The sequence below is a fragment of the Prionailurus viverrinus genome, chromosome C1 (assembly GCF_022837055.1).
Source record: "Prionailurus viverrinus isolate Anna chromosome C1, UM_Priviv_1.0, whole genome shotgun sequence".
NCBI classification, from domain to species: domain Eukaryota; kingdom Metazoa; phylum Chordata; class Mammalia; order Carnivora; family Felidae; genus Prionailurus; species Prionailurus viverrinus.
Window position 1 is genome coordinate 136313487 of NC_062568.1, and position 27978 is coordinate 136341464.

The 27978-nt window shown below is 37.9% G+C and overlaps 1 protein-coding gene and 1 pseudogene across 1 annotated transcript in view; both read right to left on the bottom strand.

The window, feature by feature from the left end:
* Positions 1–27978, bottom strand: part of EPHX4 (epoxide hydrolase 4) — a 42842-nt gene that overhangs the window by 13500 nt on the left and 1364 nt on the right. Inside the window, exons 2-6 of the mRNA XM_047873438.1 lie at positions 26750–26835; positions 12474–12631; positions 10794–10922; positions 6890–6993; positions 2172–2320 (exon numbers count right to left, since the gene is read on the bottom strand). Of these exons, the coding sequence (XP_047729394.1) occupies positions 2172–2320; positions 6890–6993; positions 10794–10922; positions 12474–12631; positions 26750–26835 (626 nt within the window). The remainder of the gene's footprint in view (positions 1–2171; positions 2321–6889; positions 6994–10793; positions 10923–12473; positions 12632–26749; positions 26836–27978) is intronic.
* Positions 15897–18411, bottom strand: LOC125172813 (tigger transposable element-derived protein 1-like; annotated as a pseudogene).

A 27978-nucleotide genomic window follows, 5' to 3' on the forward strand; every position in this document is an offset into this window, starting at 1 on the left:
CACCAATCCCTGTCAATTTTCCTCTTAAATATCTCTTAAATCTACCCATTCTCCCCATCTCCACTGCCTTCAGGCTATTTCAGGCTACCATCATCTTTAGCCTGGACCACTGCAGTTTCCTCACATTGAATGAATGTATACAAATACAGATTAGATTGTTACTCTTTCCTGCTTGAAATGCTCATTTACTAGCTTTACATTCATGGGTCTTAAGTACTTAATATGGTCTACGTGGCTCTGTAAGACCAGCCACTGCCTTCTCTTGGACCCATTCTCATTTTATTTTCTTTTTCTGTGCTCTAGCTACAATGGCCTTCACTGTATTATTTAAAACCACAACTCTCTTACCTTCCCACACTGCTTTGGTACATGCTGTTTCCTTTTCCTGAAATGCTAATTCCTCTGACCCCAACTTTATTCAGTCAATATGTAACTCATCCTCTATTTCTCTGTTCAAACATCATTTGCTCAGTTCTTATCCCTTTCTATCATGGTCTTTGTTTGTTTATAACCATATATTCATTACTGTGGTTATACAGTTGATGTCTGTTTTCCCCACTTGGCTAGTGATCAGGGACCTTTGTCTCATTTTGTTCAATACTATATCCTGAGTGTTGGCATAGACTAGAACATACAAAGTCCTTAATATGTATTTATTGAATAATAATCATTAAAAATATGATTACAAACATACATCTATTCACAATAATCCAAAGGTAAATAAGAAGTGGATATAGTTATGGATAAAACAAGTGACAACTATATGGGGATTCCATTATATTCTTCTTTCTACTTTTCCATATGTTTAAAGTTTTCCCTAGAAAAAAGACTATGTAACTTACAAAATGAACACTTTTGAGTCTTTGGATAAACTGTGAACTTAATCTTAAAAATAAAATATTGACGGGGCTCCTGAGTGGTTCAGCCAGTTAAGCATCCAACTCTTGGTTTCAGCTCAGGTCATGATCTCATGGTTTGTGAGATTGAGCCCTACATTGGGCTCTGCACTGACAGCTCGGAGCCTGCTTGGGATTCTCTCTCTCCCTCTCTGCTCCTCGCCTGCCTGTGGTCTCTCTCTCAAAACAAACAAATAAACCAAAAAGATAATAATAAAATATTGGCTGTTGTTTATAATGTTGCTATAAACATCAGGGTGCATGTATCCCTTCAAATTAGTATTTTTGTATCCTTTGGGAAAATACCTAATAGTGCAATTGGTGGATTGTAAAGTAGTTCTATTTTTAACTTTCTGAGGAAAGTCCATACTGTTTTCCAGAGTGGCTGCACCAAGTTTTCATTCCTACCAACAGCGTAAGAGGGTTCCCCTTTCTGCACATCCTCACCGACACCTGTTGTTAATTTCAACAATAGCCAAATTATGGAAAGAACTGAAACATTGACTGAACATTCAAACATTGACTGTTGAATGGATAAAGATGTGGTATATATACATACAATGGAATATTACTCAGCCATAAAAAAAGAACAAAATCTTGCCATTTGCAACAATGTGGCTGGAGCTCGAGAGTATTATGCTAAGCAAAATCAGTCATAGAAAAACAAATGTCATCTGAGTTCACTCTTATGTGGAATTTAAGAAACAAAACAAATGAACTTAGAGGGGGAGAAAAGAGAGCCAAACCAAGAAACAGATGCTTAACTATAGAGAACAAACTGAGGGTTACTGGGGGGAAGGTATGTGGGGGAATGGGTTAAATAGGTGATGGGTATTTAGAAGGGCACTTATGATGAGCACTGGGTGTTGTATGTAAGTGATGAATCACTAAATTCTACACCTGAGACTAATATTACACTGTATGTTAACTAGCTAGAATTTTTTTAATGTTTATTTATTTTGAGAGAGACAGAGAGGGTGTGTGCACATGTGTATACAAGCATGCAACTGAGGGAAGAGGCAGAGAAAGACTAGAAAGAGGACTGAGAGAATCCCAACCAGCATGGACAGCACAGAGCCTGATGCGGCGTTCAATCCCACGAACCCTGAGATCATGACCTGAGCTGAAATCAAGAGTCGAAGGCTTAACCAACTGAGCCACCCAGGTGCCCCTAAATAGCTGGAATTTAAGTAATATTTGTGAAAAATAAATAAATAAAATATTGGCTCTTTAGGGAATGAATATTTTATTTAACTAAAAAGAAATTATACTGACCTGAAGATATTTCGGTAATGGTTAATTGGACCATTTAATGCTCCAGGCTGGGAGAAGACATAAATATAAGCCTCAAGATCTTCGGTTGTTAATCGACACCCTTTTCTTCCAATACCAGTGCTGTGACTGGTAAACAGATGTTTCAAAGCCTAATTTAAGTGAAAAGAAAATAATTAAAACTTTTTAGTTACCTAACAATAAACCTTTGGCTTTTGAAAGAGAATGATGGTTAGTGTCAGTGACAACTTCCCATTTCTGCTCTAGCCAGGTAGGAGACCTGTTTACACACTATATACATTTTTGCTTTCCTGGCTTTACTTTTGGTATTCTTCCCTTCTTTTTTTTTAATTAAAAAAAAATTTTTTTTTTTACGTTTATTTATTTTTGAGACAGAGAGAGACAGAGCATGAACGGGGGAGGGGCAGAGAGAGAGGGAGACACAGAATTGGAAGCAGGCTCCAGGCTCCGAGCCATCAGCCCAGAGCCCGACGCGGGGCTCGAACTCACAGACCCCGAGATCGTGACCTGAGCTGAAGTCGGACGCTCAACCGACTGAACCACCCAGGCACCCCGGTATTCTTCCCTTCTAATACCCCATGTACACTTTACGCTTATGAAAAGCAACCTATGTTCTTGGTGCCTATTCACATTCTATAAGGCTAAGTTCAGATACCATTGCTACCCTAAAGTCTTCCCTAATATTCTAGCTAATAGTAGTTTATCTGTTTACTGACAATCTACTCCCCCAACAATTGTTTGAACTTTTTTGGACTATAATCCAGAGTAACAAACACATTATATGTCATGATCCAGTTCAGACTCATACACATACTTTTCTGAAACAAAAGTTTAAAGAAATATCTCTTGAGATCCTGGGTGGCTAGGTCGGTTTAGCATCCAACTTTGGCTTAGGTCATGATGTCACAGTTTGGGGGTTTGAGCCCCACATTGGGCTCTGTGCTGACAGCTCAGAATCTGGAGCCTGCTTTGGATTCTGTGTCTCCCTCTCTCTCTGCCCCTCTCCCGCTTGTGCTGTCTCTCAAAACTAAATAAACGTTAAAAATTTTTTAAAAAAGAAAAAAGAAAACAGGATTTAAAAGTAGAATCTAGAGGGGCGCTTGGGTGATTCAGTCAGTTAAGTGTCTCACTTTGGCTCAGGTCATGATCTCATGGTTCATGAGTTTGAGCCCCGAGTCTGTGCTGACAGCTCAGAGCCTGGAGCCTGCTTGGGAGTCTGTGTCTCCCTCTCTCTCTGCCCCTTGCCCACGCACCCTCTGTCTCTCCTTCTCTCAAAAATAAAAAACATGAAAAAAAAATTTTTAAAGAAATATCCCTTACTCTTATTATAGTGTGTACTGATATTTTCAACTCACTTCTGTTCTACTTTATTTTTTAAAAAATTCAAATTCAAGCCACTAAACTGATTTTGTGACTCACTAATGGGCCCCCACCCACAACTGAAAAACACTGCTCTATACTAGTGTTTCTCAACGTGTAGATCTAAATCACCTGCATCAGAATCATTAGGATTCTTGTTTAAGATGCAGATCCCTGGGAGCGACTGGGTGGCTCAGTCGGTTAAGCGTCAGGACTTTTGCTCAGGTCATGATACCCTAATTTGTAGTTTGAGACCCACAGCAGGCTCTCTTCTCTGCTCTCAGCACAGAGTCTGCTTAGGAACCTCTGTTTGTCTGTCTGTCTCTCTCTCTTTCTGCCCCTCCCCCATTCTCTCTCTCAAAAATAAACATTAAAAAAAATAAAATAAAATGCAGATCTCTGAACCCCCAAACACACCTGCAAAAATATGAAATGATTTATGCAAAAGGTGATTAATTGAAACATTATTTGCAGTAGCAAAAGACAGGAAATAAAAAATGTCCATCAGTGGGGCGTTAGTTGAATAAACTATGATATAGCCACACAGTGGTATATTATGCATTCTAACTACTCCAAGAGAAGATGGAGATGATTATGTGCTAATATAGAGTAGCTGACCCCCAGAACATATCTTTAAGTGGGGGAAAAAATAGAAAGGGTGGAAAACAGTATTTATAGTATGTTACCACCTTTTGTGTAAGAAGGAGTAGACAGGGGTGCCTGGGTGGCGAAGTCGGTTAAGCGTCCGACTTCAGCCAGGTCACGATCTCGCGGTCTGTGAGTTCGAGCCCCGCATCAGGCTCTGGGCTGATGGCTCGGAGCCTGGAGCCTGTTTCCGATTCTGTGTCTCCCTCTCTCTCTCTGCCCCTCCCCCGCTCATGCTCTGTCTCTCTCTGTCCCAAAAATAAATAAAAAACGTTGAAAAAAAAAATTAAAAAAAAAAAAAAAGGAGTAGACAAATATATACACATCTCCTTATATTTTCAAAAAGAAACAATAAAAAAATGAAACAAAAATTAACCAGAATAGTTTCTGTGGAAGAGGAGGAAATAAGATGGTAGGAAACAGAGGCCTAAGCAAGACCTCTCTGTGCCTTGTATTAGAGTTTTGACTTGAACCATATACTTGCTTTTTAAAAATATGAAAGTTAGGTAAAATTCTGTGGTCCTAATTTTGCTTGGAAATATGAATGAGAACACATTATTTTTTTCTTTCTAAAAAATATGTATGTATAAATTCTGTCCAACAGAAAGATGTAGAAGCAATAAAAACCCAGTAACAATGATCACCTTGACACCCAAACCATTTCCGACTAATAGGAGCCAGAGTTCCTTCAATAAATGATTGATTCCAGATCTGGGGCAGGGAATAAAATATGACCCTAGGACATTAAGAAACTAAGCTATTACTGACTGAAGGATTTATGTCAAAAGGACATAGGAGCCAACGTGAAGGAGTTTCCACTTGACTGTTATGCCATATTGCCTAATATGAGACAATCTGAGCATCAAAAAGAATGACTGCAATTGAGTGATACATGTCAAATATATTTTTTGAAACTCATGAGCTCCTAATGATATAGTAAAAAAGAAAACTTCATTGGTTATCACTGGAAATTTCTAGGACACCGAGTCATTGCTCTGGAAGTTGTTTATAAAGATAAAGAATGACCTGCCACTCTTTTGTGTGAACTTTTGTGTGAACTGTATTTCAGAATAACCAAACAGTAGATGTGGACCATTCTTCTTTAAGGAAGGATTCCAGTTAATAAGAGCAGGAAAAGATGATAGAAATAGAAAAATCACCATTTTGCAGATTCTAATGAAATACGGATGTGGGCAATGATGATCAAGATATGCTAAAATTATTTGGTGGCAGGTTGTTAGGAAATTTAGAGAAGCCGACAACTCATGAGCCCACTGGTCACTGTTAGTGTTACTAAAACTGAAACAACTAGACCTTATGTGCTTCCCTGATGTGATGCATTAGGAAATACACAGCACCACCTACGAGTATTCTTGTCAAATGAAAACTCAGTTTAACCAAGCCTCTAGATTAGTAACATCCATGAAGCATGAGAAATAAGAATTAGCAGGAAAAGTTAAATAACACCATGATAAAGTAGTCAGCCAAATCCAAAATGTGGATCATTCCCCAGGACAAATGACCAAATTTCTTCAGGAAACAAAAGTGTTAAAAAAAATAAGAAGGAACTGTTATACACTGAAAAAACTACAACAGTCAAATATAACGTGTGGACCTTGTTTGGCTCCTAATTCAAACAAATAAAGTGTACAAAGACAGTTGATCATAACCTGTTCAAAGATTGATAGTACCAGAGACTAATACTTAAATAGCAAATGAAGCTCTCATTTAGCAAATCTCTTGTTGGAAATTTTAACACAGTCTAAAATTTGTGCAGATTTTTTTGTACCCCAAATAAAGTTGTCCAAAATTGGAAAAAAAAATAATTGAGACAGTTAAGGAAATTTGAATAGGTATTAAATGATAGTAAGGAGTAAGTATTCATTTTGTTAGGTTTGATAATGGCATTGGAGTTATGTTTTTAAAAAGTCCTTATCTGCAGAAGTTTTTCCAGGTAAAACAATACTGTCTTTTTTAAGCCTCCTTAAATATCTAATACCGCGTTAGGTACACAAAAAGCATTCAATAAACTTCCAAGAAATAGATACAATATATGACTCCTGGTTGTAGGTGTATAGGGTACACCAAAACCCTCATGTTTACTTTGTTTCAGGGTTTAGTTTGCACTCAAGGGCCTCGACTTCTGCCGGGTCAAATTCTCTCACCTGGTATTCATATTCCCTTGTCTTCCCATGGAATGTTCTCTAAAAAGAGGTTTGCCTATAGGGATACAGGCTCTCAACAAAAATTGAGCAACAACCAGGCACTCAAATATACAGAGACTGTAAAAATAAGTAAGCCTATAGATGAGGTCTTAGAAGCATTTATTAAATGTTAGCATTTGTCTATTTTTCTTTCTGAAGGATGGACTTTAAAATATTTTTCATTTTTCATTTTCATTTTTCAGCAAATAACAATCAATAAATGATTATTTTAAACAAATGACATAAACAGGACCAGTTATTTCTTTTCTTTCCTTCTTTTTCTAGTGCTGCTGTCTATCTTTATTTTATTTTTAACTTCCTAACTATGTCATCCTCTTGGACTCCAGTTTTTCAACTTTATTATTGAGGTATAATTGACACATAACATTATATTAGTTTCAGGTGTGCAACATAATGATTAAATATTTGTATAATTTCAAAAATGATCACCACAATAAATCTAGTTAACATCCATCACCATGTTTGACTTACCTTGAAATCATTTATTGAGAACATAAATTCTGGGAACCATGGTATTTGGAAGAAGTAATAATGGCTGGATTTGAACAGCTGGGCAGGGTGTCGTAAAATATATTCTGAAATTAAAATGCCATGTTAGACCTTATCCAAGGGGTATAAATTACTTACTATTGAAAGAGCTTCTTTTCAAGGCAAGTTCACCTTTGAGATGATCCCATAAAAGAATCCACAAATAAGCCTTCTGTATTTTTCTCTTTGGAACAATTTCTATGTTCTTATATTTTATTAGGGACATTTCTAGTATTTAGAAAATTTATAGCACTTAAAATAAAAAGAAAATTTCATTATATAAAGTCTTGACTCAGAAGGGAACAGGAAATCCAAATGACATTGCCTTTTCTCCAAGGTTATTATCAGTGACCTCACACTTTCCCTAGGGATAAATGGGGAGGTAATTTTCTGTTGTTTAAAAGATTTTGTTTACAGGTGGATTTGAATACCTTATTAATTTGGCCTCAACAGAAACTAACATGTTTCCTATAAATTCATTTATGGATCTAGAAAATTCCTTCATTCAAGGAATATTTTAATATCTACTGTGTGTGAGGGGGTTTAGCAGTTAATAAGACAGAAGAGGGTCCCATTAATAAGGAATTTATACAATAAATAACCAATATTTAAAAAGATCACTTTAGATAGCAACAATAATATAAAGAAAATTAAAAGAAGGTAATCTGATTGAGAATTATTATTGGGTGGTGTGGAGAGACTATTATTCAGCAGAAGTGGTCAGAATAGGCTTCTCTGGGTATACAAAGTGTGGACTGAGTCCTGAAGGGTAAGAGGGAGTCAGCCATGCAAAGATCTAGGGAAAAAAACCCAGGCACAAGGGGCCACCTGGGTGGCTCAGTCGGTTAAGCGTCCGACTTTGGCTCAGGTCATGATCTCTTGGTTTGTGAGTTTGAGCCCCCAGTAGGGCTCTGTGCTGACAGCTCAGAGCCTGAAGCCTGCTTCGGATTCTGTGTCTCCCTCTCTCTCTGCCTCTGCCCTGCTCAAAGTCTGTCTCTGTCTCTCAATAATAAATAAATGTTAAAAAAAAAAAAAAAACAGGCACAGAAAGGTCCTGCGCTTGGCACATTCAAGAAGCAGAAAGAACATCAGTGTGGATGGTGTAGTGAATGAGGAGAAGGAGGTGGCATGAGATGAATCAGAGAGCAAAGCAGAAGTCCAGTCATGGAGGGCCAGAGGATATGGACTTTAAGTGCTTTGGGAAGACAATGAATCTTTAAGCTGGAGAGTAGTGTAATCATACATATCAAGTGTGCATACTTGTTTCTTGTGCACTGGTTTTTTTAAATTTTCTTTGCTATACAGGTAATTTTTTCTTATTTCTAATTTTGTAACTACATTTAATAACATGGTTGGAAATTGTAGAACTATAATTCTCAGGTAAGTGGAGCATCGTTATGTTATACTTTTTGTAAAATCATCATCGAACAAAATTTATTCAGCCCTGCATTAAGAGATATCACTATAATTAAGCAGAAAATATAGGCATATTACTTGAAGACTTTGTATTAACCTGACTAGGGTTGAACCTATTATTGATAAAACAGTTCCAGAAATATTCCAAGAATATTCTTGCTGAAGTGACCAATTACAACTTGTCCATACAGCAACATCACAAAAATAACATTTATTCAAGGGTCCCAATCAATGGCTTAAGCAGGTAGCACAACTTCTGCTACCTAATGCAACTAAGAACAGTCTAGTGCATCTCAGTTTGATATTTGAAGCCTAAGCATCCATCCTGTCACCTCAACAGACATAGGACAATTGGGTATATCCAAAAATCAACTCCTACATTTATATTGTACAATATTTCAGTAGTCATGTTCCCTTTTCCCTTTTATGTAGTCTTGTTTCCAACATAGATATATGTTGTTCTGAGTTTTTTGTTCCCTAGTGGGCTGCTGAGGGTAACAGCAGTACCTGAAGCTCCTGAAGCAGTACCTGAAAACTTGACAAGGGTAAACAGGACAAGATTATAATTTTTTCCAAAACTAAATAAAAATGTGCCTAGTAATGGTTCACAGGTCTTTGAACACTCTGAAGATTTTAAGAGTTCCCTTTATAGCAGAGGTTCTCAAAGTATAGTCCATGTGGACCTCTGGGAAGCCCCAAGATTCATTACACTACTCAGACATTATTAGCTTTTCTCATCTGGTTGAGATTTGTGCTCATGGTACCAAAGCAATGGTAGATAAAGCCATTGCTGCCTGAGCACAAACCACGGCAGTGACACTGAACAATACGAGTAGTCATTGTATTCTTCACCACCACACATTTGCAGCAAACAAATACAGAAATACATAAAGTGCCATTTTCACTTAGGAATGTTCTAGATAAAATAGCAAAAACTACTAATTTTAAATTTCAACTTTTGTGTACACAGCTTTCGACTACCAAGATGAAACACAAAGAACACATAAAGCAGTTCTGTTGAATACCCAGATACAATGGTTGTCTCGAGGGATAGCATTTCTGCAGTTCTTTGCGTTGATTAGTTGAATTAGCTGCATTTTTTATGGAATACCATTCTTACATGAATGGATGGCTAACAAATTATCATCAGTCAGACTTCAGTATCTGACAGTCTCTTGAAAATGAATGAAGTGAGCCTGTCACTTGAGGGAAAACAATCAACAGTATTTGTTGCCAACGACCAAATTCAAGCTTTCAAATGAAAATTAGAAGTTTGGAACCATTTATTTGCTACTGTGAGCATGACAGCTTTGCAATACTCAATGACTTTTTGATACAATTGGGGTGATATTAATGAATGTGGGTTCTTTGGTATAATATTACAAAATATGTCAACTCATGGAAGATCTGCATAACTCAATGAACCAATATCGTCCACTGCATGATGATGCAAAATCATGCATGGGTAAAAAATCCATTCAAAGTGCTAAAGAGACTAATGGATTTTAATGTAACAGTATGAAAATCTCATTAATGTGACATTGGATTCTACATTGTTACTAACCGTTAAGAAATCACCAATTTTTGAGTTTGGTGTAGTATTAAAGAAGAAAATCCACAGTTATCTGAAAAGGCTATCAAAATACTCGTCCCTTTTTCAATTACAAATCTGTGAGGCCAGATTTCTTCATATACTTCATTTAAAACAACATATTGCAACAGATTGAATGCAGAAGCAGATGTGAGAATCCAGCTGTCTTCTATTAAGCCAAAAATTAAAGAGGTTTGCAAAAATGTAAAGCAATGACATTCTTCTCACTAAAATTGTGTTTTGGAAGATGTAGTTAGTTTTCATTAAAATGTTATTTATGTTAACAGGTACTGAATTTATTATTTTTTAATGAGTTAATAAAGAATTTTAAATTTTTTCCCATTTTTAATTTCTAATATAGTAAATATTTATATATGTAACCCATATAAACACAAACTAAATGGGTATTTAATAATTTTTAACAGTATAAAGGAGTCCTGAAGCCAAAAATTTGAGAACTGCAGCTTTAAAGAATGCTGTCATTCCTGATAGCCCAAGCAGTCAGGCAAGAGGAGAATTTATGTCTAGGTTGTCAAGATTCATTACTGTCAAAATAGTGTCACTGCATTTTTCCCTTTATCCCTCTCCAAGTTAGCAGTAAAATGTCCTTCAAAAAATTAAAATAAAATTATGCTAGCAAATATGAAGCTACAATTTATCAGGCTCTTGAAGAATATTTAAAGCCAAGGTATCTGACATTGTCATGTGCTAATATCATATTTTAGTCATTTAATGGAAAAAATACTGATATTCAAATTTTGCTGTTTTTAATCCAAAGTGTCAGTGACAATAGTGAATTGTCACATTAACAAATATGTTTTAATGAAAATTTAAACTCACCTGTAAATACATTTGGATGAGGGAAGTTAATAACAATAAGCTTCATCACCATTTCGGGATAACAGATGGCAATTAGCCAAGCAATCATTCCCCCCCAGTCGTGGCCAATAAGAACACATTTGCTATATCCTGTAATGGAGAAAAAAATGTTGGCATCTTTGAAAAGAAACAGGTGGATGCATTATTACCTCATGTAAAATGGGTACACTTCTGAAAATAATCTTCCCATAACCCGACTGTAATTAGGCACTTCGTGCAGATACTGAGTTTGGTGTTTCCAAAACCTGTATGTACGAACCACCTAAGTAGCTTTTTAGAAAACTTGGATGTCCAACCTCCATTCTAGACCTACAGATTTAGAATCTCTCCCAGGAATCTATATGAAAAAAAATCGGAAACAGCTAGCCCAGCTCTTGTCCCACAAAACTGAGTTTGGGAAACCATGGTAAAGATTACACATAATTCGGTCATAAGCAAGATTATATTATGTCATTGATTTGCCTAGAAAATTGCATGAAGATGAATTTAGGCCAACTCTGAATCACCACAAAAGATGAATGAAATATGGCTGTCAGAAATCAATGTCTTTGAGTCTATTTTATTGTAATCAGACTAAATGACAACACTGCATTGACACCCCCAGACCTCATTCATTTTTTTTTCTTCTTAGAATATTGGCCTGACCTATGCTCTCATTAGATTACTGTAGAAAGAGCTTTAATTTGATTTCATGGCTTTCTCACTATATTGGCTCCATTAACATACCATGGTAGCAGCTGGATTTTAGTCAAAAGAGGTGTAGTAGATTCAATTATTGTTAAAAGTATTTACTCCTCCCCTCTCCCCACTGCCATAAAAGGAGTATACCTTTATGACCCCTTTGATATGAGACTTAGCTGTGTGATTTGCTGTGGTATGGTGGGCATATGACTTGACTTTGGGCTCAGCCATATGATTTGCTTTGACCAATAAGCTGCAAGCAGAAACTTGAAATATGCTTCCGCAGCTGGGCTCATCCTGTTGCCATTTCTGCCATTGCCAGGAGAAGAGAAAGAGCTACCACCAGGTAGCTACTCCCCTTTAGCTTGAGCTCCAGTCCAACTCAGAGGGAGAAGCCAGTCCCAGCAAGACCTGTAACTTGAGGCAAAGACCCAGGGGTCCAGCCTACACTTGACTAGTATATCCATAAGAATATGAATAAATGCCTACGGCTATATGCCACTGAGTTTGGGATGTTTGTTACACAATAATATTGTGGCACTAGCTAATCAATACAAGAAAGACAGTGCAAGTGCTTCTGTATCTTATAACATTTTTAAATGAGTATTTAGATGTGGGTTCTGAAGAAATAAATTTTCTGAGTACAAGTATCAAATTTCTAATAATTAGTTCTGAAAATAATAAATTGCATACATTAGATCTATTTTTAAAAACAAATTTTAAAGTTATTCTTGGCTGGTGGACTGAATAGTCATTCCATATTGAAATAATAGTATTATTTTCAATTTCCTCTATAAATATTTTCAGCTGTACACTCGAAACCATGGTGACAGGATCCAGACAACAGCTCAGGTAAATGGAAAAGGCTTCCTCCCAAGAAATGAGGTTACCAATTCAGTTTGTTGACTGTTAGTCCCTTACAAAGGATTAATACTGTGTTTTTTTTTTTAACTGACCTACCTAAAGAGTCTAAAATATCCTTTACATCTGTAATTAGACAGTCCAATTTATAATTCTCTCGATGAATGGGAGCATCTGTTTCTCCATAGCCTCTCAGATCAAGTGCTACAACTCGATATTCACTTTTAAATTCCCTTAGTTGGTGACGCCAAGAATACCTGCAGGAAATAAGAAACATTAAGAATACCGCAGTAACTAATCCAAAGAGTTACATCACAGCTTTTCTAAGTGGACAACTGTAAGAAACTTTTTATATTAAGAAAGGTTATGTAGGGGCACCTGGGTGGCTCAGTTGGTTAAGCATCTGACTTGGGCTCAGGTCATGATCTCATGATTCGTGAGTTTGAACCCCTGCATCGGGCTCTGTGCGGACACCTCAGAGCCTGGAGCCTGTTTCAGACTCTGTGTCTCCCTCTTCTGCCCTTCCTCTCTGCTCATTCTCTCCCTCTCTCTCTCAAGAATAAACATTTAAAAAAATAATAAAAAAAAAAATAAAAGAAAGGTTATATAGCTGTGTGTGAGCCAGAGGAAGGGACATGTTTGAGAAGGGCACATTGATGTTTTTTATTAAAATTTATTGTTTGTTTGTTTGTTTGTTTTACCAGATCCAGTGGGATATAACAAAGGGACAATATTTACAGAAACTACAAAATATCTGATATTAAAACTAGTATACTTATTTTTTAAAAATATTAATGTTTATTTTTGAGAGAGAGAGAGAGAGAGAGAGAGAGAGAGAGAATGCAAGTGGGGGTGGGGCAGAGAGAGGGAGATGCAGAATTGAAGCAGGCTCCACGATGCCAGCGGTCAGCACAGAGCCAGACATGGGGCTCAAACTCATGGACTGCAAGATCATAACCTGAGCTGAAGTCAGACGCTTAACTGACTGAGTCACCCAGGTGCCCCTAAAACCAATATACTTCCATATGTACTCAAGAAATCAATTTCTAAGCTTTTCTTAAATAATGCTGACAACCATCAGGGAATCTGTACTTACAAATGCTTCTGTATTGCAGAACCATATAATTCATAAAAAAACATTTATGAGATGAAGATATATTTCCCTAAAAAGTAGATTTTATTCACTTTACTCCACTGTAAATATGGCTCCACATTTTAGTAATCATAATTTACTTATAGATGAAAAAGTCTGAAGATTTTTAAAAAAGATTATCACTAAAAGAATCCAATATAACAGCTGCTTAAGATAAACCTTTGTTTGCTAAAACAAAACTCTTCTGTGGAGAAGATCCTGAATGAATACAAACAAGTGTGATATTAAAAACATTTAACAGGGGCACCTGGGTGGCTCAGTCAGTTAAGCATTTGACTCTTCGTTTCGGCTCACGTCATGATCTCACAGTTTGTGAAATGGAGCCCTGTGACAAGCTCTATGCTGAGAGCAGGGAGCCTGCTTGGGATTCTCTCTCTCTCTCTCTCTCTCTCTCTCTCTCTCTCTCTCTCTCTCTCTCTCTCTCTGCCCCTCCCCTGGTTGTGTGCATGAGCACTGTCTCTCTTTCTCAAAATAAATAAACTTTAAGGACAAAACAAAACAAAACAAAAAACCATTTAACAGCCAAAATGGTACCAGCACTGACCAATTAGAATGGCCAGAGTGCTCTTGCCAGGTCCTGGAGGCCTCTGCAGGACCAGGTAACCCCCCTTTGCTTGGTCATGGAACTGCATTATTGAACGAAATATAGAGATCTGTGAGATTTTCTTTTCTTGTCTTGTCTTTTCTTTTCTTTCTTTTTCTTTCTTTCTTTCTTTCTCTCTCTCTCTCTTTCTTTTTCTTTCTTTCTTTCTTTCTTTCTTTCTTTCTTTCTTTCTTTCTTTCTTTCTTTCAGATTTTATTTTTGTGTAATCTCCATACCCAATGTGGGGCTCATACTTACGACCCTGAGATTCAAGAGTTGCATACTCTACCAACTGAGCCAGCCAAGGCACCCTGGTCAGTGAGATTTTCTTCAAATAAGCAAAATCATTTGGATAACAAACAGATAAAAAAAAAAAAGACATGGATTTTTCAAAGTGATTCACATGTTGTGGAATTTCAAATATGCATTTAAAAAATGGATCTGCATGCATATCTGTTCATGGAAAGAGTGTAGAATTATCTGACACAAGCCAACTGGAAGAAAAGATTTTTGGAGTGCAATAGGCAAGTGTATACAGGGATCTGAGATTATAAACTAATAGTGAGAGAGACTTCAATGTCAAGGGACACAAAGCAGTAAGATCAATGAAACAAATTATGTATTTTACATCAACAGGTCATTAGGAAGAGTGTCAGACATGGATACAGAATCTATGATCTGTTATTAGAATATCTATGATTTGTGAAAATCTACAAAAGCATTACCAATTAAGACACATTTGAAAATGTTAAAATAATAAAAAGTGTGTTTCTTAGTGAGGTCATAGCAATGCTATTAATTGTGTCTCTGGGCTGTAACAAATAAAGCAGTTTGTTTCCTTAAAGATACTCATTTGTCAACACATATGATAATATTTTTCTCATTAGCCCTACTTAAAATTTTCAATTGATTTTTTTTATGTCTTTGTAACTGAGGCCCAACTCTTCCCTCTTTAGGGATTATCTCATTCCCAATCAATAAAGTTCTGCAGATTTAACCTTTTAAATATTTATTTAATCACTTTTCCCATCCATCCCTACTATCATTACCTTAATTCAGGCTTCCATTAATGCAGCAACCTATCGATTGATCTACCTGTATTTCATTCCCCTTAGCTCTATCTTCTACAAAACCAGAGGGAGGTTATAAAAACAAACTCTGCCATGTAATTTCCCTGTTTAACATCTTTTCTTGAATCCCTATTACATGTATATATCAGACATATTGTGGGTTTGGTTCCAGACCACTACAATAAAGCAAAATATCACAATAAAGTAAGTTAAATGAATTTTTGGTTTCCCAGTGCATATAAAAGTTATGTTTACATTGTAGTCTGTTAAGTGTGCAATAGCATTATGCCTAAGAAACAATGTATATACCTTAATTTAAAAAGTATTGTTTGTGGGTCACCTGGGTGGCTCAGCCAGTTTAGCATCTGACTTCGACTCTGGTCATGATCTCATGGTTTGTGGGATCAAGCCCCGCGTTGGGCTCTGCACTGACAGCTTGGAGCCTGCTGGGGATTCTCTCTCTCTCTGTCTCTCTCTCTCTCTCTCTCTCACCTTCTCTCTCTGCCCTTCCCCTTCTCTCTGTCTCTATTAAAAATAAACATTAAAAAAAGAATAAAAGCAAGAATTGCTTGTGTAGAACTGTTGAATCACTATTGCACACCTGAAACTAACACAGTGTGTTAACTACACTGGAATTAAAATTAAAAATGTTATAAAAATTAAACAAAAAGAAAAAGAAAAAATACGTTATTGCTAAAAATGTGCTACCCATCATCTCAATTTTCAGTGAGTTGTAATCTTTTTGCTGGAGGGTCTTACCCTCAATATTGATGGCTGCTGACTGATCAGGGTGGTGGTTTCTGAAGGCTGGGGTGGCTGTGGCAATTTCTTACAAGAAGACAGCAATAACATTTGACATATCAATTGACTCTTCCTTTCACAAATGATTACCCTGTAGCATGGGATGCTGTTTGATAGCATTTTATACACAGTAGAACTTCTTTCCAAATTGGAGTCAGTCTTCTCAAACCCTGCCTCTGCTTTATCAACTAAGTTGATGTGATATTCTAAATCCTCTATTGTCATTTCAACAATCTTCACAGCATCTTCACCAGGAGTAGATTCCATCTCAAGAAACCACTGTGTATGCTCATCCATAAGAAGAAATTTCTCATCCATGAAAGTTTTATCATGAGATTTCAGCCATTCAGTCTCATGTTCAGGCTCCACTTCCCATTCTAGTTCTCTTGCTGTTTCCACCACACCTGTTACTTCCTCCATTGAAGTCCTGAGCCCCTCCAAGTCATCCATGAGGGTGGGAATCAATTTCTTCCACTCCTGCTCATGTTGACATTTTGACCTCTTCCCATGAATCATGAATGTTTTTAATGGCCTCTAGAATGGGACTATTCCAGAAGGTTTTCAATGGACTTTGCCCAGACCCATCAGAGGAATCACTATCTATGGCAACTATAGCCATATGAAATGTATTTCTTAAGTAATAAGACTTCAAAGTCTAAGTAACTTCCTGATCCATGGGAAGCACAATGGATATTGTGTTAGCAGGCATACAAACAACATTAATCTGGTTGTACATCTCCATCAGAACTCCTGGGTGACTCCTGGTGCATTGTCAATGAGTAGTAATATTTTGAAAGAAATCCTTTTTTTCTGAGCAATAGGTCTCAACAGTGGGTTTAAAATATTCAGTAAACTGTGTTGTAAACAGATGTGCTGTTATCCAGACTTTGTTGTTCCATTTATAGAAAACAGAGTGGATTTACAATTCTTAAGGGTCTTAGGATTTTCAGAATCATCAATGGGCATTGGTTTAAACTTCTTAAGTCACCAGCTATATTAGAAACAAGAGAGTCAGCCTATCCTTTGAAGCTTTGAAGCCAGGCATTGACTTTTCTCTCTAGCTAAGAAAGTCCTAGATGGCATCTGCTACCAATAGAAGGCTACCTGTCTGCATAGAAAACCTATTGTTTATTGTAGCCACATTCATGAATTATCTGAGCTGAATCTTCTCAATAACTTGCTGCAGCTTCTACATCAGCACTTGCTGCTTTACCTTGAACTTTTCTGTTACGGAAATGACTTCTTTCCTTAAACCTCATGAACCAAACTCTGCTAGCTTCAACCTTTTCTTCTGCAGCTTCCTCACCTCTCTCACTCTTCAAGGAATTGAAGAGAATTGGGGCCTTGCTTTGAATTAGGCTTTGAATGAAGGGAATGCTGTGGCTGGTTTGATCTTCCATCCAGACCACTACAACTTTCTCCGTACCGAAAACAAGGCTGTTTTGCTTTCTTATCATTTGTGTGCTCACTGGAGTAGCACTTTTTTTTTTTAATATATGAAATTTATTGTCAAATTGGTTTCCAGACAACACCCACTGCTCATCCCAAAAGGTGCCCTCCTCAATACCCATCATCCACCCTCCCCTCCCTCCCACCCCCCATCAACCCTCAGTTTGTTCTCAGTTTTTTTTTTATGAAATTTATTGACAAATTGGTTTCCATACAACACCCAGTGCTCATCCCAAAAGGTGCCCTCCTCAATACCCATCACCCACCCTCTCCTCCCTCCCACCCCCCATCAACCCTCAGTTTGTTCTCAGTTTTTAACAGTCTCTTATGTTTTGGCTCTCTCCCACTCTAACCTCTTTTTTTTTTTTCCTTCCCCTCCCCCATGGGTTTCTGTTAAGTTTCTTAGGATCCACGTAAGAGTGAAACCATATGGTATCTGTCTTTCTCTGTATGGCTTATTTCACTTAGCACCACACTCTCCAGTTCCATCCACATTGCTACAAAGGGCCATATTTCGTTCTTTCTCATTGCCATGTAGTACTCCATTGTATATATAAACCACAATTTATTTATCCATTCATCAGTTGATGGACATTTAGGCTCTTTCCATAATTTGGCTATTGTTGAGAGTGCTGCTATGAACATTGGGGTACAAGTGGCCCTATGCATCAGTACTCCTGTATCCCTTGGATAAATTCCTAGCAGTGCTATTGCTGGGTCATAGGGTAGGTCTATTTTTAATTTTCTGAGGAACCTCTACACTGCTTTGGAGTACCACTTTTAATTTCAAGAACTTTTTCATAGTATTCACAGCTTGGCTAACTGGCACAAGAGGCCTACCTTTTGGCCTGTTTTGGCTCATGACATGCCTTCCTCACTAAGCTTAATCATTTCTGGCTTTTGATTTAAAGTGAGAGATGTGCCACTCTTCCCTTCACTTGAACACTTAGAGGCCTTTGTAGGGTTGTTAATTGGCCTCATTTCAATATTGTTGTGTCTCTGGAACGAGAGACCCAAGGAGAGGGGGAGTGGCTTACTGGTAAAGTAGCCAGAACACATACCACATGTATCACCAAGTTTACCATCTCATGTGGGTGTGGTTTGTAGCTCTTCCAAGACAATCGCAGTAACATCAGAGGTCACTGATCACCGAACACCATAACAAATATGATTATAACAATGAAAAAGTTTGAAATATTGCAAGAATTACCAAAATGTGATACAGAGACACAAAGTGAGAAAACGCTTTTGGAAAAGTGACTCTAACAGACTTGCACGACACAGGGTTGCCACAAACCTTCAATTTGTAAAAACCATGGTAGCTGTGAAGCACTCTAAAACAAGGTATACCCATACTCATAACATGCAGCCCAAGCTCGTCATTTCGGCAGACAAAAACCTGTAAGGTTTGACTACTGCCCAATCTTCCAGCCTGGTTACTTTATAGTCTTTGTTGTTTGCTAGCTAACAAAAAGAGCTCGCATTTATATCATTCTTACTACATGCCAGGCACAATTCTAAGTGTTTCACATATAGCGATGTTGATCTTCAAAGCGAAACTATGAAGTAGGTATTACCACGTTAGAGCTAAAGAAACAAAAACACAGAGAGGTTAACTGTCTTCCCAAAGGTCACAGAATTAGCAAATAGCAGAGCCAGGATTCAAACCCTGGTAGTCTGGCCTGAGTCCACGGTACACTGCCCTTACTGCTAAGGCACTTGCAGTGAATAAACGCGGTGTTGCGTTTTGCTTTTGACTTTGTTCACCTGATTTCCTTTGTCTGAAACATCATCCTTCTCCACCATTCCCCTCCTCCTCACAATCCTTGCTCTTCCCCTTCACTGAACTCCTTACGCTGAGCATGTCCACTTCCAGGAGACTTCCCAGGCCCCCCACCTTTACAGGCGGGTAGTGTGCCCCTTCACACTATCCCACTTGTACATACACTTTTCAGCATACTGGGCCTGTGTGTTATAATGAACCGGGGGTGTCTGGTGCTTCCACTCAATTGGGAGCTCCCTCAGCTCTCAGAATATTTAGTGTAGGCGCTCAGTAAAGATGTGTTGAATAAGTGAAACAACTAACGAATGAAAGCCCCAACAGTGCTAGAAATACCAGTTGTTCAATAAACTTGAACCGTGAGACAATGACAACTAAAGTTCCCAAGCTCCTGCTGGGAAATTTCTATTCAGTGTCCATGAAAATGTGCATTGTTTGAATAAGTATCTGTGTCTTCATTTAGAATTCATTTAATTAGTTGGGGCACCTGGGTGGCTCAGTCAGTTGAGCATCTGACTTTGGCTCAAGTCACGATCTCAAAGTTCGTGGGTTCAAGCCCCACATTGGGCTTTGAGCTGACAGTGCCAAACCTGCTTCAGATTCTCTCTCTCTCTCTGCCCCTCCCCTGCTCACACACTCTCTCAAAAATAAACATTAAAAAAAATAATTTTTTTAAATATTTATTTTTGAGAAAGAGAACACAAGCGGGGGCTGGGGGGGGTGTGTGGGACAGAGGATCCAAAGCAGGCTCCACGCTGACAGCAGAAAGCCTGATGCGGGGCTCGAACTCATGAATCATGAGATCACTGTTGAACACTTAACTAAGCCACCCAGACACCCCCCAAAATTTGTTTAATTAGAGATTTCAAGGCAGAAATTTGACTCAAAGTAATGTGTAGAATACTGCAATATTTTGCATTTAAAATTTCATTAGAGATTTTGCAAACATAATACCTGTGTATTTCATTCTCTTAATAATTTAAACTGCCTTACAAATAAATTCAACTATTGCTGTTATCCATGAGCAGAACCAAACAATATCTTAAACGTTTCTAAGAAATAGGGCAGCTGGTGGACCACCTGTGTGGCTCAGTCAGTTAAGCCTCTGACTCTTGGTTTCGGCTCAGGTCATGATCTCACAGTTCATGAGTTCAAGCCCCACATCCCGGTCTGTGCTGACAGTGTGGAGCCTGCTTGGGATTCTCTATTTCTCTCTCTCTGCCCCTCTCCTGCTCGCTTTCTCTCTTTCTCTCTCTCTCAAAATAAATAAATACACTTATTTAAAAAAAAAAAGAAATAGGGCAGCTGCTATCTTAATAAATGGCAAGTTAAAAAAATGTTATCTTCCCAGAATTCATAAATAAAGCATATTTGATTTACACTTTAAACTGAAAAAGAAATCACCCCAGTGATAGACTGATGGCATTTCATTCATATGATATAAAACAAAAACGACCCCCCGACACAGAAATGAAACATACTACAAAATCAGTAACTCCTAAAAATATTACAAATAAACAAAGCTAGCTATTTTCATCCACATTTTCTTTCTAGGGCCTTTAGGTTATAGCAGAAGACACTTTTGAAAAGGCAACCTCTTTCCTAGTGATTACTCTTGACATAAGAGGGCTCCTGGTTTACCAGGCTAGTCACATTCAGATGTAAAATATCCTTTTCCCCTTCACAACAGAAAAAAGGCCACAGTCATCAGCCTCTGCTCAGCTGTGTGTACGAAGAGCCCTCCCTTGCCTCAGCACTTGAGTAATGACGAATGTATTCCATACAGCTGGTGATGAAGACAAATCAAAGAAACTGCCTGCATCAGCTCCAAATATTTTTAAAAGCAATGCAAATTGAGGTGGAGAGAGAGTGGGAGAAAAACCATCTTCTGACAATTTTATTTTGGGATAATTTAGCTAAAAGTCTCATAGATGTATCTGTTTGATGTTTCCTTCAGCTTTTAAGAAAAAACACCCAGAATTTTTATTGTTTCCATGTAACATCTGATATTAAATGTCACCAATTCTCAATAGCTATTCTTAGGTAATAATGATAAATACAGATAATATATTGCATTTGTATAGTGCTTTTCTGTTTAAAATCATTCTGACACACATTGCCAATTTAGGATTATTTTGTTTTCACAGTATCAAATATTCTGATCTACTCGATCTACAGATTAGCTTAAATTTTATGTGTATTTAGGCAAAACTTTATTAACAGAGGAATAATATTTACACTTATTTTAAAAATTATTTTAAGTTTATTTATTTTAAGAAAGCGAGAGAGAAAGAGCAAGTTGGGGAGGGACAGAGAAAGAGAGAGAGAGAGAATCCCAAGCAGGATCCACGCTGTCAGCACAGAGCCCGATGTGGGGCTCAAACCCAGAACTGGAAATCAGACACCGCGGTTTGACTACATCATAACCTAAACCAAGACCTCTATGTTGAGTCTTACTTTGTCTTTCCTTCCAATCAAATTACCACTATTACCTATTAGGAATCTAGTCAATTCCATTCAGTACTCCATTCAGAAAAAAGGCAGATTCAGAGTTTAGGACAAAGCTGTTTTGATTAAGCCACTTCAAGTCTCTCTCTCTTGGCTTTCCCTTCTCTTTTTCCCAAAGCCCCTTCTCTGGCATTTTCATCTTTTTTTTTTTTTTTAAGTTTATTTATTTGAGAGAGACAGAGACAGTGCTAGTCAGGGAGGGGCAGGAAGAGAGAGTGAAAATCCCAAGCAAGCTCCAAGCTGCCAAATGGGGGATCATGACCTGAGCTCAGATCAAGAGTTGGACACTTAACCAATTGAGCCACCCAGGCATTCTTATTTACACTTATAATGTAAATTTACATTGGCTTGAAATGTCAACGTTTTTTGTTTTGCTGTTTTGGGCTTTTAAAGAAGATAGAGACATGGGGTGTCTGGGTGGCTCAGTCAGTTAAGTGTCCAACTCTTGGTTTTGTCTCAGGTCATGATCACACGGTTTTGTGGGTTTGAGCCCTGCATCAGACTCTGCACAGGCAGCTTGGAGCTTGCTTGGGATTTTCACTCTCTCTTCCTGCCCCTCCCTGACTAGCACTGTCTCTGTCTCTCTCAAATAAATAAACTTAAAAAAAAAAAAAAAGATGAAAATGCCAGAGAAGGGGCTTTGGGAATAAGAGAAGGGAAAGCCAAGAGAGAGAGAGACTTGAAGTGGCTTAATCAAAACAGCTTTGTCTTAAACTCTGAATCTGCCTTTTTTCTGAATGGAGTACCTGAATGGAATTGACTAGATTCCTAATAGGTAATAGTGGTAATTTGATTGGAAGGAAAGACAAAGTAAGACTCAACATAGAGGTCTTGGTTTAGGGTATCATGTAGTCAAACCGAGGTGTCTGATTTCCAGCAATGTCCTTGTAGTTGCTTTAGGACTTTCCCTGAACAAATGCGTAGCTTTCAGATTAACAGCTGGGCAAAGCTCAGTAAATTCAATATGCTCTATTTGAGTAACCAAGTTATCAGGAGTTCATTGTTGTTGTTTTTAAATCTCCTGGAGTAACACATCCAAGACTTGACTTTACTGGAGCAAATGGGATTGGTGTCCAGGGGCCAGTGCCAGGCCTCTCCTAGGCTGTCCCACTCACTGAAGATTAGAGGACATGTACAAGAACCACCAGGCATTTCTCTTTTGCAAAAGAACTCTTATCAAGAGTAAATAATGGGATAATGCTCTGAAATATGTACAAAAAAGTATCATTCTTAAAATATGACAGAATGCATCTACTGTCCTAAATTGAAAGCATATCACTGCTATTTGCTATTTAGCCCATCCTGCCCCCAACCCCTCCAGCAACCCTCATTTCTCTGTATTTAAGAGTCTGTGCTAATTGCTCTTTGAAACAATTACCAAATGGTTCAGGAGGCTGTAGGTTTATTTTTATTTTATGTAGGAATAGTTGACTGTTCCACATGTAAGAAGTCAAGTTCCAGAAGAATAAAGAACATGGACAATTACTGGGGTTGGTGTGGGGTGAAGAGACAGAATAGCTTTTAAATCTTTCTCTCTAAAAAGTTAAATATCAACCCCTACCCCAACAGATCATGAATTTTATTAGGATGATGATCCAAAATGTTAAGGTGAGGTGTTCTAACATTGTTAGCTAACTTTTTAACACCCTCTTGAATGTTTCTATAAAGTGTGAAATTTGAAAGATGAAAATCAGTGTATATTATCAGATAATTATCATTCCTCTATACCAAGAACAAGCAGTAGAGGTTAGCTCTGAAGTTCAAAAACAAGGTGTGCCTTAGGTTTAAATGAGATGATCTACACAAAACACTTAGAAGAGTGCCTGGCACACAATAAATGGTCAGTAAATGTTAACTATCATCATCATCATCATCATCATCATCATCATCATCGCCAGAATCAGGAAATTATCTTTTTACAGGTCTGGGACAATGGCCTGTCCCCAAATTTCTTCATTACTATCACTTTTTTTTTTTAAATTAAATCCAAGTTAGTTAACATATAGTGTAATAATGATTTCAGAAGTAGAATTTAGTGATTCATCACTTACTTATAACACCCAATGCTCATCCCAACATGTGCCCTACTCAATGCCCATCACCTATTTAGCCCATCCTCCCCCACACCCCTCCAGCAACCCTCAGTTCTCTGTATTTAAGAGTCTGTTATGGTTTGTCTCCCTCTGTTTTTTAAATCTTATTTTCCCTTCCCTTCCTTTATGTTCATCTGTTGTGCTTCCGAAATTCCATGTATTAGTGAAATCATGATATTCATCTTTCCCTGACTCATTTCACTTAGCATAATACACTCTAGCTCCATCCACATCGTTGCAAATGGCAAGATTTCATTCGTTTTGATCGCCAAGTAATATTCCATTGTTTTACTATCACTCTTAAACCTAGAATTCCACTATCACATATTCTTCACCTCCTTTAAAATTTTAAAGATTTTGAAAAAAAAATATTAAAAAAAAAAAGGGATGGAAACTGGGTGGCTCAGTTGGTTAAGCATCTGGCTTTGGCTTAGGTCATGATCTTGTTGGTTCACGAGTTTGAGCCCCACATTGGGCTCTGTGCTCACAGCTCAGAGCCTGGAGCCTGTTCCATATTCTGTGTCTCCCTCTCTCTCTGCCCCTCCCCCACTCACACTCTGTCTCTCTCTCTCAAAAATAAATAAACATTAAAAAATATATTAAGGATTTTGTATCATCCAAAGTCCTGATTGAAAATGCAGCTAGCTCTCAAAGAGGTATGATCTCAAAGCACTTTAGTTAATACTTTATCAGTAAAAAGGACTTTATTAATAAATGCATGGAGGACATTAGTGCTGGCACATGGATCTCCACATTGAGTGAATGGGAATGAAGGAAGAAAAGGAAACATTTACAGAATATTCTCTGGGGCTATGTAAAAGGCCTTCTACGTATTTTGCCTTTCTTTATCTTCACAACAGCTCTGCTAGATTATTGCAGATGATCGTGCAGGATCCTGCAGCAAGTAAGTGATTAAGCCAGAATTCACTGCCCATGTTACTTTATGCAGATTTGACTAAGGCTTCAGACTTACATCTTACTGTGAGCCAATCATATCAAGTACTCCACTAAATGAGTCCACATACATATGCTTAAATTGCACTGGGTTGTTTACCACCTAATTAAGTTGTCTCCAGATGGAAGAACAGATAAAAGTTTAACATGAAAACGACTTATGTTTATTCATGTAGGCAAATCCAAGGGGAGGAAAATCTTCGTGAAGGGAATATCTCAGAAAAAGACATCTATAGCCTTTTTGCTCTGGAAAAATGATGAAGTAAATGGGGTCTTGCCATCCCCCATTCTTTTCTTCAATGCCTAATACTTCCTAGTATGCTGGCATTCTCAATGTATTTTTTTTTTAAAGTTTTTTTTTTCAACGTTTTTTATTTATTTTTAGGACAGAGAGAGACAGAGCATGAACGGGGGAGGGGCAGAGAGAGAGGGAGACACAGAATCGGAAACAGGCTCCAGGCTCTGAGCCATCAGCCCAGAGCCCGACGCGGGGCTCGAACTCACGGACCGCGAGATCGTGACCTGGCTGAAGTCGGATGCTTAACCGACTGCGCCACCCAGGCGCCCCTCAATGTATTTATTAATAAACTCTCTTTCACTGATAAAATGTTAACTGAAGTATATCAAGGTCAGACCTCTTTCAGAACCAGGTACATTTTTAATCAGGACTTTGGATAACACAAAGTCTTTAAAACTGCGAGGAGGTGCAGAATATGTAATGGTGAAATTCTAGGTGTTAAGAGTGATAATAAGGGAGAAATCTGGGGACAGGGCATTGTCCCAGGCCTTTAAAAAGATACCATATATTCTGCCTTTCCGTCAGCTCAGAGAATATGATGATTTTTCATCCATTTTTTTATGGTTTGTGAACTGTCTCAAAATCATAGCTCTGTGTTATCAAAAATCCAGTTTTCTTTTACCACCATATGTAGCATTGGTTAAAAAGATATTTATTTTTGTAAATTTTTAAAAATGTTTTTATTTATTTTTGAGAGAAAGAGACTGAGCGTGAGTGGGGGAGGGGCAGAGAGAGAGAGAGAGAGGGAGACACAGAATCCAAAGCAAGCTCCAGGCTCTGAGCTGTCAGCAGGCTCTAACTCATGAACCACGAGATCATGACCTGAACCACAGTCAGACACCCAACCGACTGAGCCACCCAGGAGCCCCCACAGGAAGATATTCATTAAAAAAAAAATTATTTATTTTTGAGAGAGAGAAAGAAGAGGACAGAGAGAGAGAGAGAGAGAGAGAGAGAGAGAATCCGAAGACGACTCCACACTGTCAACGCAGAGCCTGATACAGGGCTGAAACCTACAAACTGTGAGATCAGGACCTGAGCTGAAACCAAGAGTCAGACGCTTCAGTGACTGAGCCACCCAGGCACCCCAAGATATCCATTTTTTAAAAGTTTAATCATATGTTGTTTTCATCTGTACTCAGGTTCAAAAGAGAACAGAACATTTTCTCCTAGGTAACTAACAACTACGTATTTTTGGTTATAGGTTTTTTCCTAATGTGAAATATTCAGGTCTTTCATTTGTCCTGCATTCATATGAGCCTTTTGCTACGTGCTGGGAAATAGTTCATTCTCAATTTCCATGAAACCTCTCCTCTCTCTCCACCTTCCTCTTACCCCAGGCTTCACCCGAAGCTTCCAGATAAACAGGCACTCTATGCCTTTGGTTTCTTTCAAATCTCCTTTTCCTACCCAATGTTGTATTTTGCTGGCAGCAAATACTATGAAAACTCTTTTGTAGTTAGTTCAGAAATTTGAAACACTAAACCATACTTCTTTTAGTTCTAAAAAAAAAAAAAAAAAAAGGCTAGCACCATGCACATTCCTTTAGAATACAAGGAAAACCATAGGGAAGGATAACTGGGTAAGTGGGCATAGAGTAAGGTCCATGAAAAGTCATAACAAGACAATGACACTGTGATAAGACAAGTCCTTAATGCGCAAGAAAAAGTTGGTTGGCAAGTTTACCAGAATTCTGGAAATCCATGAAGCAGCAGCATAAGTGGTTTGCCTCTTTCACCAGTAGCAACATAATGAAATCTTAACCCCGAATCCTGCAGTAGAAAATAGAGGGCATGGAATTTTAGTGATACCTTGTGTTGATTGTCAAAGTAAGTGCATTTAGTATTTCCATTTCATTAAAGAAAAAACTTGCATTATTTTTAATATCAAGAAGTAAAATAAATATTATTGAATTTCAAAAAGGAAAAAAGTCCCATGATTTATTAATAGGGCAAATTAGATTTACTTTTCTAAACATTGCTCTTTGTAGTACCTTCCCTCTTCCCGTATTGTTCTCCTTACAAGGTCAATTTGTATGTTATAAGCTTCTGGAACAGTGTCACAATTTGCGACTTTCATCTTACTGATGTGTCACATTCCATCTCATTCAAATTCTGCAGGACATGTAAATAATTCTGATCTGAATTTATATTCCTGCCGTGTTTACCTCCTAGTCATGTACTTTTCTCAGCTTGCCCGTCAAGAGCTGTGCCATCAGTTATATAATTCACACCTCCTTTCCTTATTTTTAGTTCTCTCCTTCCCACATTATTATTTTAAGTTGAGAGTTGTATGTACCGTTCCCCTTGCCTCCTGCTCCTCATGTCATGTCAATGTATTTCTAACAGCAGGATGCTCTGAGTGCTCAAGACTTTTCTCTGCATGCGGGAGACAAGACTGCCCAAGGAAAATGAAAAGCATAGGGGTGAGACAGGAATACAGCAAATATAAGGCAAGCTGAAAAGAGGAAAATGGAGAAAAAAGCAAGAAAAGAAAACAAAAACTCAGAAAGAAGTGAAGAAAGAAACCAAGAACCAAAAGCTGAGCCCAGAGACTAGGTGTTATATCAGGTAACCCAAGCAAAGGGGTTTTCAGATGTGAAGAAATCTTAAAAGGTCAATTAATTCAACCCCATCATTTTGACAGGTTAGGAAACCGAAGTTCAAAGATGTGAACATGGGTCATAAAGGTGGTTGGGAGCAGGGCTGTGAGCAGAACCCCATTTTCTTCTACCTTGCAGGACAATGTTCTTTTCCACTCCATGGTTCTGTCTCTGGGGCAACTCTTTAGGGTGGCCAGAGTCAGGGGAAAAGCATTATGAGGAATTCCAGATGATTCTTTCTCACTGCTTTTCTTCCTCAGATAACAAACCTGACTGTACCCTCAATTGCAAAATGCCTTTCTAGAAGTTCAGT